This window comes from Catharus ustulatus, chromosome 1 (genome assembly GCF_009819885.2).
Source record: "Catharus ustulatus isolate bCatUst1 chromosome 1, bCatUst1.pri.v2, whole genome shotgun sequence".
Taxonomy (NCBI): Eukaryota; Metazoa; Chordata; class Aves; order Passeriformes; family Turdidae; genus Catharus; species Catharus ustulatus.
Genome location: NC_046221.1, coordinates 42,914,731 through 42,932,048, shown reverse-complemented (window position 1 = coordinate 42,932,048; position 17,318 = coordinate 42,914,731). Strand labels below are relative to the sequence as shown.

Below are 17,318 nucleotides of genomic sequence, written 5' to 3'. Positions count from 1 at the left end.
AAATTTCATTTTCTTACCTGCAGCTGCCATGTGTTCACTGGTTCTAATTGGCTGAAATCCCACAAAAGGTATTTGCATCGACAATATTAACCCCACAATGTAGAAAGTGCTATATGCTAGGATAGAAAAACGTGAGGAGAGGGGAAGAGAAAGATGGGAACAAAATTAATACATGTTTGAAAAAGCACTGGCTCCATCTTCAGAGAGAAGTCCATCTTCTCCCCTAACTTCCCTGACAGCAAAACAGAACTGTACTATGTTCAATATTTCAGCCATCCTAATTACTTTTTTTCTTCTTTGATTAGAATAAAGCTGTCTATTGCAACCAATTTTAGTGGATGTAGCAGTATTGTTCTAACTGTTTTTCCTCCTCCTAGGTAAATAAGTCTAAATCTAAGATTCTCCATCTTGAAAGGAAGTTTTCTCTTCCCATCTTGTTTTTGAGAGTCATAGATGTGGAAAGAACTCTCAAATGACAAGTGACATAAGAAGCTTTCTGTATGAGGAGAAATTGAAAGGACCAGACCTCAAAAAAACAAAACACTTAAGAGTCCACTACTTCTTTAGAAAATACAAACCAAAAGGCACCATTGCTCTTTATTTAACAGAAGAGCAGAGGGAATGCAAGAAATGGAAAGACAATCAAATTAAAATTAATATTCAGGATATGTATGATAGAGCTGTGTCAACCCTGGGGATTTATAACTCCCCAGAAAATAGAGGCCAAGAGCATCATTAATATTAAAATTACTATTATTAACATGAATTTTTATTGCATATGCATTAATATTCATATACTTTATTTTGAAAGGGGTTTTGGTCCTCAATATTACAGGGTGAAGAGGAGATGGAAAGGGAAGATAAAAATACTAAATGTGAAAAGCCATGAGGCTGACTACATTTGAAGTAACCAGCCAACCTGAAGTCCAAATGAAGTTCTGTTCCTTCTGTGGCAAAGAGCAATAATCCACCTGTAAGATTTTTTAACTCCCACAAATCCTAAACCACCATCTGGCTGTAGATAGCCTGGATCTTATGAAGAGATCCCTATTCTCATAGAGTCCTTTACTAAGCTCCATGAGATCAGTACTGCAGAGTGCATCATTGAGCAGTGGTGTCATTTCCACAACACCTATACGGTCACACTAAGGGATTATGCTCCCAGGGCACAGTCTGAGTCCCAAACCAGTCAGAAGTGACAGGGATGATATTTCCAAGCACTCGGTTTCTTTTTTCAAGAACCTGCATTGCACAGTTTGGCCTAGCTACTCATCTATACCCTCTTAAGTGACTGAAATGCATTTTCCTGTAGGAAGCTCAATTTTTGAAGAATTCACTGCAACATAAATAATTCACTGTACCATGCAACTGTTACAACACTGCCATCCTGTGGAAGATCAATGATTGTCATAAATCACTACATTTCACATTTGTTAGACCACTTTAAATCATCATTTTTTAAGACCAGTCCTGCAACTACTATACTTGCTATGTGCACTGCTCATCCCCACCCCAATTTCTTACTCCCACTTCTTTCAAAAAGCTACATACTGCCTGGTACTGAAAATGGTAATTTACACAACACGACAATTTTTCTAGGAACTTAGAAACATCAGGATGATATGTCATCACAAACTTTTCATGTTCCTTTATATTCTACAGTTTGCACAGTCTTTGAAAAAACAAGAAGTTAATTTTGATTCCTGCATGCTGTTCTTATGGTTATAACTTTGACCAACTCCAGAACAAAACCATTCTAACCCACTGTGGATAAAGTCATTTTACAAAGAATTTAATTTGCAGTACACCACACAAATGCAGGAAAGACCTGCTGAAAAGCTTCTCCAGTGAGTATAATCATATATTTGCCACATACTTTCAATTAATGGATTACAATCACCATACATAAACAATCTGAAATTTTAGTATATTGAAGTAGTTGACATAAATGCATGCCTGTTCACTATTTGAAAATCCAAGACTTATAACAAGGAATTACTGAAATTAAGTTTTAAATTCTGGAAGATCCTCAAGTGTTTTATTAAATATTCTGATAATTATACAGAACCTAAATAAATTGTATGAAGAACTATTAAATAGAAGTGTGCAAACATAAATCTATATCCTCCAAGTGTAAAACCATTTATTTTTTAAACGTATGAGAAACTAAAGAGAGACTACAATAATAGAAGACAGTATCAATGGTTGCTGTATCTGAATAGTTGTTCAGTTCTCTGCTAATACATGGGAATTGTAAGCACTTGTTCATAATGATTAAACTAGAGGATCCAAATGGAAGGCACTGGCCATTGTCAAGATGAAAAAATAAAAGCACAGCTTGAGCTTTCAAATAGAGGTAGCATCATCACTATTGATGCCAAATGGGTCAGAAACTATCTGGCTAATAGAGTCATCTGCCTTCCAGCCCTAAAATACTTTAAAATTGGCAAACCCTTCACATTCTGGGAATTTTTATTCATTATATGATTCTGAATTATACTCCCAGATTTATCAATCATGTCCCATTAACCTTTTCCTTGGTGTATGAAAAACCACCACTATTTTTAAATTTTGGTTCTGCCAAACACTATTCTCCACCTTTATGTTACGTTGGATTAAACTTAACACATCCTTTACAAAATGGCTCATGCTAGCTTGAAATAAATTTAAATAACTGATCTAGAGATTAAAACCCCAAAAATTCCCCATAATAATGAAAATAATGTAGATTTTACTAGCTATTATCAGCTGACAATATATTTCAAATGTTTTAGCTGCACATGAGTAGTTTTTTGAGAATTATGAGATTGCTGCAGGCATAGTAGCAATTGCAACAGAAACTCCCCAAATATCTCTATTCTCCCTGTTTCAAGGCACTTTTGTAAACTCTTCTCCCTATCTGAATAGTTTGGAGGTGAAGCACACTTGAATTTCCTCTCAGAAGTACTTGAACATTCTTACCTGTTTTACAAAAATATCCTGTTAAACAAACCTAGAAATGACATAGTAATATGAGATGTACAGACTTCTCTAGGGCTTCCCATGAAAGCTTAAATTAAGACAGCAGTTGCAATGAACAGCAGAGCAGTGATCACATTTTCACTCTGACAACTCTATGGCAGCACATATCCCTCACTGCTGAAGGGCAATAACATCTCAAAACACTGTAGCTATTTGCAAAACAAACATCTGCCAAACCCTTTAATTCCTATGAACATGCAGTACTATTTTCCCCACGAGTTCAAAGACTACTTCATTGCAAGCTGAAAAAGCAAGAGCATTTATTCTTTATTGTTTTTGGCTACCATATCGCTTCAGGATTTTATAATTAGTAGATTTAATTTTCTCTGGCCTAATTTATAGAAATCAGAAAATGAAAATATTCAATAAAACAGTTTTAAAGGGAAAACAAGATAAATTACTTTCCCCTTAAGATGAGTAGTAGTTAAAAAAGAAGTTAAGTAATACTAGCATAAAAAATTAAAGATGGGTTAGAGCTTTTTTCTTTCTCTCTTTTTAAAATTTTAATGAATTTCCAATTCCCAATTACATAGAATAACAAAAAAGTATGGAAGCAATATTTATAATTTTGATAACAAAAATTCAAAACTCAACTTGAGTAAATGGAGCAATTATTGTGGCATATAATGGTTCATATATATGAACAGAAAGTAATTTCTCTAGCAGGGACTAAAAAACCATTAAAATAATTAAAAATACAAAGATAAAACAGTATTAAAATGAGGAATGAAAATATATTTACAAATATGAAACGCCTTATGATTATGCTTCAGTTCACATTATGTTCTCCACCTACCTATGGTAAAGGTTTCACATCAAAAATGTTCCAGCTAACTTCTAAATCTCAGAATACCTGAATTGTTTACTAATTATTCCATTCACACACCTACATCATGGCTGACTGATTTTATTGGTAAAGTGTCAGTAAAAACAGTTTACACAGTATTTAAATGTCAGGCAAATCAATAAAAATGTTAGGCTCCCAGGATTCCTATTCACACATTCTTGAAACTGGAAGGAAGGCGGACCAATTAATCCAATAAAATTTTAAGGATTCCCATGGAGTGGACAGACTCTTACCATGCATGCCTTGTCTCAGTGATCTAGAACTTACATAGCTGCTTAACATTTCCTATGCCTTTATCTATATGTTTGCATAATTTCAGCTGCATATTTTAAAAAATACCAGTTGTTTTATATACTTGGGAAAGAAAAAAAATATAAAACATTATTAAAGGTACACATATGTAATGCATATTTAAAAGATATTAACAGGGTTCTCTTACATCAAACCATCCATTTTTCTTTCTCATGCACTAGAAAGGAAAAAATTAAATAGCAGCTACACATACGAAATTTTGGAAGTGTGGCTGTATCTTAATTCCTTATTTCCATGTGTAGAAAACAACTGACTATAATCAGTAATCAAATTAAAACAACTCAATCTGATATACAATTACTTAACACCCACTTGATACAAAACATATCAGTACAGTAATTTTGTATTTCATGTTTACGTATTTGAGCACAATTTTGCAATGAACAAAACTTACCAATGTAGACTCTCCTGCTGTATCTTTGCATCAGCAACAGAACAAACACATGCAGTGGAATAAGGTTGATGATGAAAACATAACCACCCCATGCAGAGACCTATGACAAATGGAACAGGAAATCAGATCTGAAAATACCTGCAAATTCTTAGGACAGCCCATGCTGGATTTATACATCTTGATGGTCTAACAACAAAACGCAAAGCCCATCTACATAAGCGGTCAAAACTAAAACTAATACAAACATAATCCTTCTCAATATTTATTATAAAACAAACCATAACAAAGCCCACATATCAGAGGTGTTTAAAATGGGCTCAAGGATTTCAGAGGCTACCCTTCCTGGATCTCTTTCTTCCAAGATAATCTGGTCATTCTGGCAAATGAGACTGTGATGCTGGAAGCTTTCCCCAATGGTGAAGACTGCAACACAAGGCAGTGGTAGCACCCTGTAAGGCCATGAGTTGGACTTTGATGATCTTTGTGGGTCCCTTCCAACTCAGGATATTCTATAATCTCATGTAGGATTCAAAACTTTCTTCTGACAAATTTAGCACCATGCATTTTTTGCTGAGGACAGGGAACACTGTCTCCAGGTAGAGAGGGGAAAGGGAGCAAGGTACACCTCCAGGAGCAGAACTCCAGGATCAGATCAGCCAATGTAGGTTGCAGTGTAAGGAAAAAAAAACAAAAGGAAGAGTATAAATGCACATGAAAGCAGGACTGAGCACTGTGGAATGATACACAACAGTATTATACATATTGCAGACCTGTGGCAACAAGAGCTGTTGAGAAGGACTGCTATGGTATGCTTAGAACTGAAACACTACAGTGATATTAACATATCACTGCTGGTTTAGGTAAGGATTTATGAGCTATCATTACAATGTGTTATCAAAATTTCTAACATATTTAAAAGGGCTCATACTGACTAGACAATCAGTATTTTAACACATCCTTTTATCAAATTACAGTCTAGACATCTCCCATATGCACCATGCCTACCCTAAATCTTCATTTTTAGCATACGGTAGCTAATGTAGTTTTCACTTTAATTGTACTTTAGGCTTTAGATTCATGTTATTTTTAAAGTCCTAGAAGCCAAAAAGAAACCCAAATTACTATGTTCTGTAGAACAGATTCTAAAAAAAACCCATGAGGCCAAGTATTAATCTTTTGACACTAATACTACAAACCCCAGCATTTCAAAATTTATGGCAAGCAATTCAGACAATGTGAAACAAGTAGAATAAAATAATCTAATTCTCCTAGTAATTTCAGATTATCAAAATCCTACCGCTTAATTACTTGTATGAAGTATAACGGTTTACACAGATAAGTTTATTTAATGAGAGAAAACACTCCTGTATAAAGACAGGTAAGACAGAATAGAGTTCAAACATGGAAATAGAACACTGTCAAATTCAGGGAAAGGTTTGAATGAAGGAGGCTGCAGTTTGCATGGACCAGAGACCTGCATCCTTAATTATCTAAATATGAACCCAAATCTAAGCACCAAAAATTATACTGAAGATGCACTCTGGAACTTTTCAAATGAAAGTGAGGCATCCTCACAGATTGGTAAAAAGAGTGGAGACATGCTATTACTCCTACAGGATTGCTTCAGTGTAAAGCTTTCCTTTATTTTACCTACTTGTCATGAAAAGCCATACAAAACAGAAGCTGATGAAGTAAAATGAAGGCTAAAAATATAGATTCAAGGAGAAAACACCCTTCTCTAGACTGAATGCAATGCAAGGCTATGAGTCAAATTACCATAGTGAGTTAGGTATATATTATGAGGCAGATTTAGTTATCAGGGAAGATTTGTCAGTTCATGCAATATCCATGCCATTCACCTTTCAAGCTGTTCTCCAAACTTCCCATTCAAGGACTGACTCTTACTACCTCAAAATTGTGATCTACCTTCCAACTTACACTGAAAATAACTAATTCCATCAGAGAAAGACAAATTATTACAATGAAACAAATAGTACAATTATGCTTTGTCCTGAAAATTTACTCAAGCAAAATATCTAGAAGGGCATCTCCTCAAAATTCTTTCCAAAAGGGAAATACACTGTAGGGAAAGCCATCATCTATGTGGGACTGAAGTAGATACAATAAAACATAATTCTATCATCTAATCACTGAGATTTAAAGCTAAACTACAGATGAATCTGAACCTTTCATGAGCTGATAGAACTTGAAAAGAATATAACAGCACCCCCCATTTATATTCAAGGATTGATTGTCATGATGACATTGGGTCTTAAGTTCTGATATCATGCACACACATGATCACATAGTCTCACAGATAATCACACACTAAGATGGTAAGAACCTGTTATTGTGTGATTTTTTTAGCATGAAAATTGTGAAAGCATTGTATTTGTTATCTGTATGTTTAAAGAATCTGCACCTTTAAAGAATCTTGCATATACACTGGTACAATATAAAAAATACTGTGCTATATAAAGATTCCAAAACTCACTTTCGGCTTTTGTACTGCACTTAAACATGTACCAAAGCTACAGGATCATTTCGCTAGAATGCCATATAAACAGCAATGCTGTTTATAAAGAAGTGGTTCTCTATTAAGCAATATGGCAAAAAGGAGAAGAAATGGAATGAAATAAACGTACAGTAATTTCACGACCATAAGGCGCACCGGACTATAAGGCGCACCCCCCGGGAGCCGGCACATTTTGCAACTTTGTAGATCAGATAAGGCGCACCGGTCTATAAGGCGCACCGGGTTTTTTTTTGCAGCGAGGCTCCGCCCCCAGCTCCTCCCGCACGCTTGCTGGTCGAGGCCCCGCCTCAATCCGGCAGCCATTGGCTCCCGGGCCTGCCTGTACCCGGCAGGGCCGGGCTATGCCCACCGCCGCTCCGTGCAGCATCCCCAGGGCCCCGCTGTTCCGGGAGTTCCCTGGCGCTCCGGGTGACCCAATGCCGGCAGGCTTGCCCCGTGCCGCCGCTGCCCCGATTCCAGCTGCTTGCCCCCTCCCCGCATGGCAGCCGCTCCGATTCTGGCGGTTTTCCCCCTCTCCGCATGGCGGCCGCCGTGCTTCTGGGGGTTTTCGCCCCCCCCCCGCGCGGCGGCCGCCGTGTTTCCGGGGGCTTTTGCCCCCCCCGCGCAGCGGCCGCCGTGCTTCTGGGGGCTTTCGCCCCCCCCGCGCGGCGACCGCCGTGATTCCGGGGGCTTTCGCCCACCCCGCGCGGCGGCCGCCGTGTTTCCGGGGGCTTTCGCCCCGCCCGTGCAGCAGCCGATCCGATCCCTGCGGCTTTCGCCCCCCCCACGCAGCAGCCGATCCGATCCCTGCGGCTTTCGCCCCCCCCGCGCAGCAGCCGATCCGATTCCTGCGGCTTTAACACCCCCCGCAAGGGAGCCGTCCCAATGTCGGCGGGCCGGCCCCGCGCGGGGGCGGCCCCGAAGCCGGCGGGGAGGCCCCGATACCGGCGGGTCCGCCCCGCGCGGGGGCGGCCCCGATGCCGGCGGGGGCGGCCCCGATACCGGCGGGTCCGCCCCGCGCGGGGGCGGCCCCGATGCCGGCGGGGAGGCGCCGATACCGGCGGGGGCGGCCCCGATACCGGCGGGTCCGCCCCGCGCGGGGGCGGCCCCGAAGCCGGCGGGTCCGCCCCGCGCGGGGGCGGCCCCGAAGCCGGCGGGGAGGCCCCGAAGCCGGCGGGTCCGCCCCGCGCGGGGGCGGCCCCGATGCCGGCGGGGGCGGCCCCGATACCGGCGGGTCCGCCCCGCGCGGGGGCGGCCCCGATGCCGGCGGGGAGGCGCCGATACCGGCGGGGGCGGCCCCGATACCGGCGGGTCCGCCCCGCGCGGGGGCGGCCCCGAAGCCGGCGGGTCCGCCCCACGCGGGGGCGGCCCCGAAGCCGGCGGGGAGGCCCCGAAGCCGGCGGGTCCGCCCCGCGCGGGGGCGGCCCCGATGCCGGCGGGGGCGGCCCCGATACCGGCGGGTCCGCCCCGCGCGGGGGCGGCCCCGATGCCGGCGGGGAGGCGCCGATACCGGCGGGGGCGGCCCCGATACCGGCGGGTCCGCCCCGCGCGGGGGCGGCCCCGAAGCCGGCGGGTCCGCCCCGCGCGGGGGCGGCCCCGAAGCCGGCGGGGGCGGCCCCGATACCAGCGGGTCCGCCCCGCGCGGGGGCGGCCCCGATGCCGGCGGGACGGCCCGCGCGGGGGCGGCCCCGAAGCCGGCGCGTCCGCCCCGCACAGGGGCGGCCCCGATGCCGGCGGGGCGGCCCCGATGCCGGCGGGGAGGCCCCGATACCGGCGGGACGGCCCGCGCGGGGGCGGCCCCGAAGCCGACGGGCTCTCACTTCCGGGGTGGCAAATGTTGCAACTTTGTAGATCAGATAAGGCGCACCGGACTATAAGGCGCACTTCCGGTTTTGGGGGGAGATTTTAGTCAAAAGGGTGCGCCTTATAGTCGTGAAATTACTGTACTCTTAACAAGAAATAGCTATCTTAGCCTCTTTGGTGACAAACACAAGGCTATTATTTCCTATATTAACTGCAAAAGTCTCCCAGGAAACCAAAAGGACATTAAAGCTAGAGAAAAACTAGACAGCATCCAGACAACCTTTGAATTAACCTTGACTTTAAGACACATAAACCAATGCAGAACTTCCTTGTTCTTGCAAACCTAGTTACCTGATGGTAGAAAAGCAATATTTAAGACATCAGTCTTAACTGTCATCAAGCAATTAGCCTGGCTGTCCCACCCCTGGCTATTTGGAGGATAATTTATTTTTTCATACACCCCCAAAGTTTATCAGTTAGGGAGGGGAAAAATATCCTTGATTCAAACAGGAGAATTCTTCAAATCTAAGGTTTCAGAAGAAGGGGAGGAGGGGAAAAACCAATTCCCTCAATTTTTTTATTAGTTTTATCTCCTCATTTTTACTAGTGTTTCCCCCCTCCGTTAGCCCTTAGGAAAATCTCTGCAATAGCCTCCATTTTCACAGATCAAGAATAAAAAGGGCATTTATGATCATTTATTATGGCACTGAATGATTTATCAGTTCTGGTGGTAAGCTTTACTTTATGGCAAAATTATACCCATGGAAATAGCTTTCAAAATAACAAAAATGTAACTTTATCCTTACATTCTAAATATTCGGATTATATTTGCATTATAGTAATGACACACAGACACATAAATATCAAAATTATACCTTAATTTACCTGCACACAAATAAAAATCCAAATGAATCAGAGCACCTATTCACAGCATGGGAAAAATTTTTAAGTAAAGTTATTATATTTCACTTTTTTTTCCCAAAAAGTGCTTTAATCATGTTGATTTAAATGCTTTACCTTTACATACTATGTTGTTTAGTCATATATTTAAGGTTTTAATAACAATACAAACCAACAATTTTATATTATGGCTTCAAAATATCCTCCTTTTTTTCCTTTGTCAACATATGGATTATGTAAGTTTATATACATAAAAACCTTACCATGTAAAAGTAGGATAGACAGCAGCAGATTGTCCAAAAGACTGACCCAGTTTTCACAGACTTCACCTGGAAAAATAACCAAGTATTTATGAATCACAAATCCTGGACAATACTCCAAAGTTTCATTCCAAAACAATTGTTGAGAGAACTTCTTTAGCCCACTTCAAGTTATATTTTATGCTTCTGGACTGACAAATGCAATTCTTTCACACACAAAAGGAGGTCAGCTGCATTTCTCTAGCAAAAGCATACAATCCAACCCTCTGCCTTATAATTTAATGTAGAAAGGTAGTTGCAGTGGCTACTCTCTCTGAGACATTAGAGCACTTTATAATTCTAAGTGAAGACCATCCACACCTTAATTTGTCTGGCATCGGACCCGACTCTGCCATTATAGACAAAATAGCTATTCTGCAATTTCAAAAAACTCGCTGAAGGTTAATGAGAGCATCCAGATAATGTTAAAAGTTCAGCAGGATCCTGAAACTACCCCAAGAATAAGAATGTCTGAAATTCATGGGGTCACTGTGGTGAGGGAGAACAGGAATGAAGAACAGACACTAAAAAAGCTAGAAAGTTGTCTATCAAATGTATTTGATTCTACAAGAGTTCATGCAAACAGTATTACACTTTGCAATTTAATTAAATACAAATTTCATGAGAACAGATAACTGCTATCATATCTCAGTTCCTCTAAAGTAACAACATAGGTTGATTCTATTATTGTTATCAAACACAGCACACCTTTCCAGCTGCAGCTTATTTTAAATCCAGATTTTAAAAAAATGCATTTAAGTAACAACAGTCCATCATGAAAAAATTCAATTATCTTCTATTATATCCCTACCAACTATATCCCAAGTTTGAAATATTCTAAAGCTGAAACATTTGTGAATATGCATCTGCTTATGAAAACCAGCACTCTTCACAAAATTATGTAGAAAGTTATAATGACCATGTACTTACATGGAGCCACTCATAACAAAAAGTACAGGCATTCCAGAATACACAAGAGACAGTACCCTACAGTGTCTGTGCTGAATTAACAATATAGTTATGCTATTTTTGTTATTTCCAAAGTAGGTCCAACAGTCCAGAAAAACTCCAGCTCCCCTTAACTCCTTCCTGCAACACTACCTTACAGATGAAACTCTGCATAGATTAAGGAGAGGTAGACATGGCGCTTTAGCAAGCAGGCAAATTAAAAGACCTAAGACTGTTTTTTTTAAGCACATAAGTAACACTAGTATCTGACTCTAGACAGCTTTGACAATTTAATTTGGATCCTTAATTCAAAGCCCAGACCCTCCATACAGTCAAAAGTCTTCCCAGAAGACAATTTAAAGCACTTCATATTCAGAGACTACTGCTTTTCACCAGCTATATAGGGAGGCTAACAATTGATGCACACAATACTAACACCTCCAAACCAAAAAACAAACAACCCCTCTGTCTGCTTTAAATTTATAGACTCATCATCATTTTTAGTACTACTACAGGGGACACATGCTTCAGTGGAATCGTGCTTTTACACAGCAAACTGAAGAGCATGATTATGGAGTGGTTCAGATCATGTGACTTCTCAGTACTTGCCTAATCAAGAGCCAAGGGGAAGAGGGATGAGAGGGAGGAAAATAACAATTCAATGGATTCTAAGAAAAATCAGTCATTTGGTTGGAGGAGGAACCAAAAAACCTTTCCAAAGAAAAAGACTCAGTAATTACTTACCCATAAATAGTATGTGAACTGCAGTGCAAAAATAGCTATGCCTTCATTGTCAAATGATCCTGCTACTGATCGGGATATGTAACCTGGAACTATGGCGATAAAACAGGCAGCTAAAAGCCCTGCTCCCTGGTTCCACAGTTCTCTGGTGAGCAGGAAAGTAGAAATAGCTGTAAGGCCGCTAAAAACTGGTGCTAGAAAGACACATACATCTCTTATATGGACTGTCACATTAAGCATATTTAAAATCCAATGTATAAGGCCTGCTGTCACCATCAGTCCTGGGTATACCTATATGGAGATAAAAACCAAAACAAACCAGAACACTAGGTTATTATAGAAATGGTAGGTTTGTTTACATAAAACTTGCAATGAAACAATAATTTTTTAAATTGATATAAGTAGTGAGTATTAGTATAAGCTAACAAAATTATTTTAGTACTACTTTAATCATGTTTTGACAACACCGCTGAATAGCCTAGGCTCTTTAAATTTTATCCAAATGCTAACAATAACATATAATCTACTTCATAAATGAATGAGCAGCACACAGATAATATTCCATCTTGCTTGACATTTATCATATAATGAAAAGAATTTGTCATTAAGGTATGGAAGTAGAAACCAAAAACCGTCAGAGAATTTCAAGCCAGTTTTTTAAGAAAACAAACAAACAAACCAAACAAACTAAGCCCCAAAAGCCTAAGACATCAAGAAGAAAGCCAAAATTTCCCAGTCATATCCATTTTCCTTTAAAATATACCATGCTATTCTTTCACTTCTTGATACCAATGAGGAAAGAAAACGTGCTTCAACAAGATTTAATTTTTTAAAGTTGAAAGTTTTTTAAAGCTGATGGTCAGTCAACTGAGTAATATATTTTTGCAAGATATCTGGAGACATCTTTGGATATGAAGGACTAAAACAAAGTTCTGTAAAATTGAATGAAGATGTGCTCCAGGAAAGGTAGCATAGACTTACACAAATCTATTGAACTCACCATAGAATATTGAAGAACTTCAAAATATTCTTAATAGGAATTCTACCCTCCCACATTTATCAACATTAGAAAAATCAATACATCCTAGAAAAGTTAATATGTACTTCACCTGCCTGAGTTTCTTTCAAAAACTAAGAAGGGCATTGTACTAAATTAAATTAACAGATGACTGAACGTTCCCCTGCATGTATGCCAATTCCTTTTCCTAAGAGGATTTATTTTGTAAAAGGCAGGTATGGAAAACATGCACTTACGTGTTGCATAAAGAGTGTCCAGTATCTCTAAGATACTAAAACAAATGATCTAACTCCTACAAAAAACTTGCAAATGCCTTTTAGTGGTATATACTATGATTAAAAAGCTTTAATGAACTTCCACACATTATGAAACACACAGCTGCATTTCTTAGTGTTACTAAAACTGTTCCAAGGAATGATATTTGCATTCTGATTTCATAACATTGTTTTGTACATCTTTTCTGTCTTGTAACTTGCATCGATACCAATCTCAACTAGTCCTGATGCTTTGTACAGGTGATGTACGAATGATGATGATGATTAGATGCCATGCTGATCCAATTTCCCAAAGTCTTCTGTCTTCTCCCAGTGAAATCCTAACTTTTTTCCTTACATATATGAAGCCTACTCAGCATACATCATTGCATTAAAACTTGCACTTTGAGAGATTTAGGTAATAATTAAAAAAAAAAGTTTTTAAAAAATGCTTTTCCTGTTTTGATTTCATATACCAGAATTGCAGGAGTCATAATACCCTTATTTGTTGCTATTATAATTTTACATGTAAGAAGTTCTGTATTTCTTGGTCACAATGTGCTATTGGATGAAGACTAAGGCATGTTGACTTACTTAGTTTCTGCAGCTGAAAATTAAAAACATCTCTATATTCTCTCTGCAGCAATTTGACAATTAAAAGCGTATTTTCTTAAGATTCTCCTTTTAGCAATGTCAAATTTGTATTGAAAGTTCAAAAAACTTCCTGAAAAGTAATCTTTAATTATTTTTTACATATTAAATTGATTTTAATAAAGTTATATTACGATACTTACAGTTCCACCTACTATTCTTCCTAGTGGATACCATGCTCTTTCGTCAAACCAATTTAAAAATTCATAAAACCCATGAGATGCAAGATGATGTGTTGATCTATAGTTAAACCTAGAAAGAAACAGAAAGATAAGATAAAAATCAAGAACTTTAGTATCTCATCTGCTACGTAAGTACAATGGTCCTCTCTAAACCTCTGGAGTAAATTACTAAATTGTCAGCTACTAACCACTGTATTTTCTTCTCTTCTACTACAGCCAGTGCATATACCACAGATGACAATTTTGGTTTTGGTTAGTTCATTTTTATGCATAAACATTAAAAGGTTTTCTTTCACTCTGATGCAGTCTGGTTATTTTTGTTATTCCTTTCTAAAACTACTCAAATATACAGTCAATGCAAGATTCCCATTCTGAGACAGGGCAGCTACACACGACATTTGCTGCTGCTCTACTTCATGTAAAATTGACACTTGACTCATTCAATAACAGGCAACAGAAATGTCTGTTTGTTCACACTATGAAAGTTCTTTCAATCAGTAAGAATTTACACAATATAGAACCCCTGTAGATGAAGTCTCATCTTCGAAGTTTGTACATTCTCTGTGGCAGAGAATTTCTTGTACGAGAAAAGGTCTCTCATGCGCACCTTCAGTTCAGCCTTCCACACTGTGCAAAAGCCGTTAGAAAACATCAACACACTGCTATTAAGGTATTCATCTTCTACCTTCCTGGCACAAAATATCTCAAACACCTGACAACAAAACCTTTAAACTGTTAACATGTCCATTAGCTCCTGAAATTAGGTGCAAGGTTGCAAGAAGCACTACAGTGAACAGTTATCCTGAAACAGCAACTCTTTCATGACCATTCATTCAAAGGCCAAACTAAACAGGCTACATTCTGAGAATGTGAAGCTTTGTAGAGAAAAGCCTGGGTGAACACAACTTTTAAAACAAGCAATAGTCACAAAGTCAACCCTTCTAACAGATACGCTAATTGAATTTCAGTTAACCATGTGAAATCCATTAGTTAAAGAAGTATTAAAATTTTATTCATTAGTTAAGTAGAAGTTCAGGTGACTAAATGCAATATCACAACAGACAAAAGGTTAGCTGGGCAAACTACTACAAAAGAGTTCCAAAGACACTGCTAGAACTCAAGCCTGGAAAAGCTTGTGTGTGTTTTTCTTTTTATCTATTTTATGGAAATATCCCCTTACATCAGAAATATGCATCCCTTCTGACAAAATTTTTTAAACTTAATCAAATTCTTTTGCATATCTAGGATTCCCAAAATATCACAGGTTTACTTTGAACCAATTCATTTCCACAGAGTAAAGCTAAGGTCATTTAAGACTGCAAACCCCATTAAGTTCCTAATTGTTTAATCAGCACAAATAATATCTGAAATAAAGCCACATTGAGGTCATGAGCAGATTTCTTATCTACACAGTGAAAAAACAAAAAGAACTGAAATTCAGGTTCAGATGTCAGCAAATTTGCATATTTCAAGTGTCTGAACTATCACAGTGTCAGTCAAATGATATTAAAAATAAGTAAATAACAAAGAGTGAAGTACTTTCAGGAACATTCTCTTACGCCTGTTAAATAAGCAGCCATATAGGATACATTAACTGATAAAACTGTGGACTTTCAGAAATCATTAGTCATGTTTATATAAGAAAATTCACACGAACATCAGTCATTCTGACCTAGAAATCTTTGATTCAAACAGCAATGTGACATTGGTTTCTAATAAGCCTACAACTATTCCCGTTTGACTAGATTTCTAAATATTAATTAATTCTCTAGTTCTGAACTGTCAACTCTAATGTGATTTCTGAAATGCTGTACCTGTAAAATTAGCCTCTTATCTTAGGATAGCAAGGTCTGTTGTTAATTTGTTTTGTGCCAAGTGCCAGCAGTATGGTATATAACAAAATTGCATAGGATATACAGAATCCATCCAGCTAGACTGGACTGAAAACACTGAAAACCCAGCAAATATTGTTATCCTAGAACTTCAAAAAGGGAACAAGAAAGGTGTTTACTAACACGGATTACTTTCGAAATTTTAAAGTCATGACTCAAACTCACAGAGACTACAAAAGTATGACTAATATTTATTTTTACAGCATCAAAAGATTAGTTAAACAAATGAAATAGGCAAGAAGAATACACATTGACATTCTCTTCATGTTTCCAAATAGCAAAGCTTCGCAACTGACTTCAGAAGGATGCGAACAACTGTCTTGAGCTTTGGCAGCATCCCATTAAGTCTTTAATAAGAATGAATTACCACTCAGAATTGAAATGCAACTTAACAGCATTTTACTTCTACCACTTCAGAGGTAAGAATTTAATCTTGTCTCCTAATATGCTCTTAGACAGACACAAAACTATTAGCCCTTCTTTCAAAAAAGTGATTCTATCGGCACAAATGAAAGCATGCAGTGACAGCTGGGCATGTCTTTACAGCAGAAATTACTGGCAATACTATAGGTACATTAATTTTTACTGTGAGAAGACCCATGAGAACAAGACACAACCTTCTAGACACAAAAACTAAAACACAAAATATTTAGAAGCTTAATTCAGCGCCTCACTTTGACTTAAAAAAAAGTGGTCACTTCACCTCCCACTAGGTTACCTGCAAACAAAAATAAGTTAAAATGCCAACATAAATATATGCACACATCAGGAAAAGGTTGCTGTGATGTTGCATATCAAAGCCAGTTTTGGGCATGGACTAACTGGCAGCAATGGGCAGTGCACTGGACAAAAGTATGGTTTGGCAATCATACGATCCAGCATTATGTTTTGATACCATTTAGCCCTTCACAGCACTTTTCTCCATTAGGGACAAGCCTGAACCTTGTGAAACTGTTTTCCTTTAAGCTAGAATGGAGGGCACTGCTAACAAACAGCAAGCATCACAAACCAGTCACACCTTCTTACTATCTTGGTACTTTTCAAACTGTGCTTGAAATGCAGCACAGTGGTACTGTATTTCTACTGCAATGCTATCACAGTACCTGTAACAATCTATAGGTTTCACAGAGGTGTAAAACAGCACTGGAAAATATCAGAAAAACTGCCACCTTTGCCTACACCTGCATCTGGGAGATTCAGGGGCTGCAGCTGAGGCAGGAATCACAGCAGAGGTAAGTGCAGCCAGAGCTGGGTAGAGGGTTGCATGTCAGGTTTGGGGGTCACTGCCTGCCCCAGTTCTTCCACTTGCAGCAGCAGTAGCAATAGGAAGTGGCATTTAGGGCTTTTATCCAGCCCTCCTCCTGACCTACTCCATCTTATCCAAGGAGAGACTGAGCTGAAGTACACTACTGGTTGCACTGACTAAACAGTATGCAGCACAATGTGACAGAACCAGAGCAAAGAACAGGAGCCCTTTTCTGCCACCCTCAACCCCTTACATCCATTTGATCTTGAGGTATAGAAACAGATTACCCATTTCC

General features: G+C 39.5%; 1 protein-coding gene across 1 annotated transcript in view; it reads right to left on the bottom strand.

The window, feature by feature from the left end:
- STT3B (STT3 oligosaccharyltransferase complex catalytic subunit B) overlaps positions 1-17,318 on the bottom strand; it is a 53,583-nt gene that overhangs the window by 16,345 nt on the left and 19,920 nt on the right. Inside the window, exons 2-6 of the mRNA XM_033077796.1 lie at positions 13,847-13,955; positions 11,784-12,071; positions 10,056-10,121; positions 4,575-4,674; positions 18-116 (exon numbers count right to left, since the gene is read on the bottom strand). Of these exons, the coding sequence (XP_032933687.1) occupies positions 18-116; positions 4,575-4,674; positions 10,056-10,121; positions 11,784-12,071; positions 13,847-13,955 (662 nt within the window). The remainder of the gene's footprint in view (positions 1-17; positions 117-4,574; positions 4,675-10,055; positions 10,122-11,783; positions 12,072-13,846; positions 13,956-17,318) is intronic.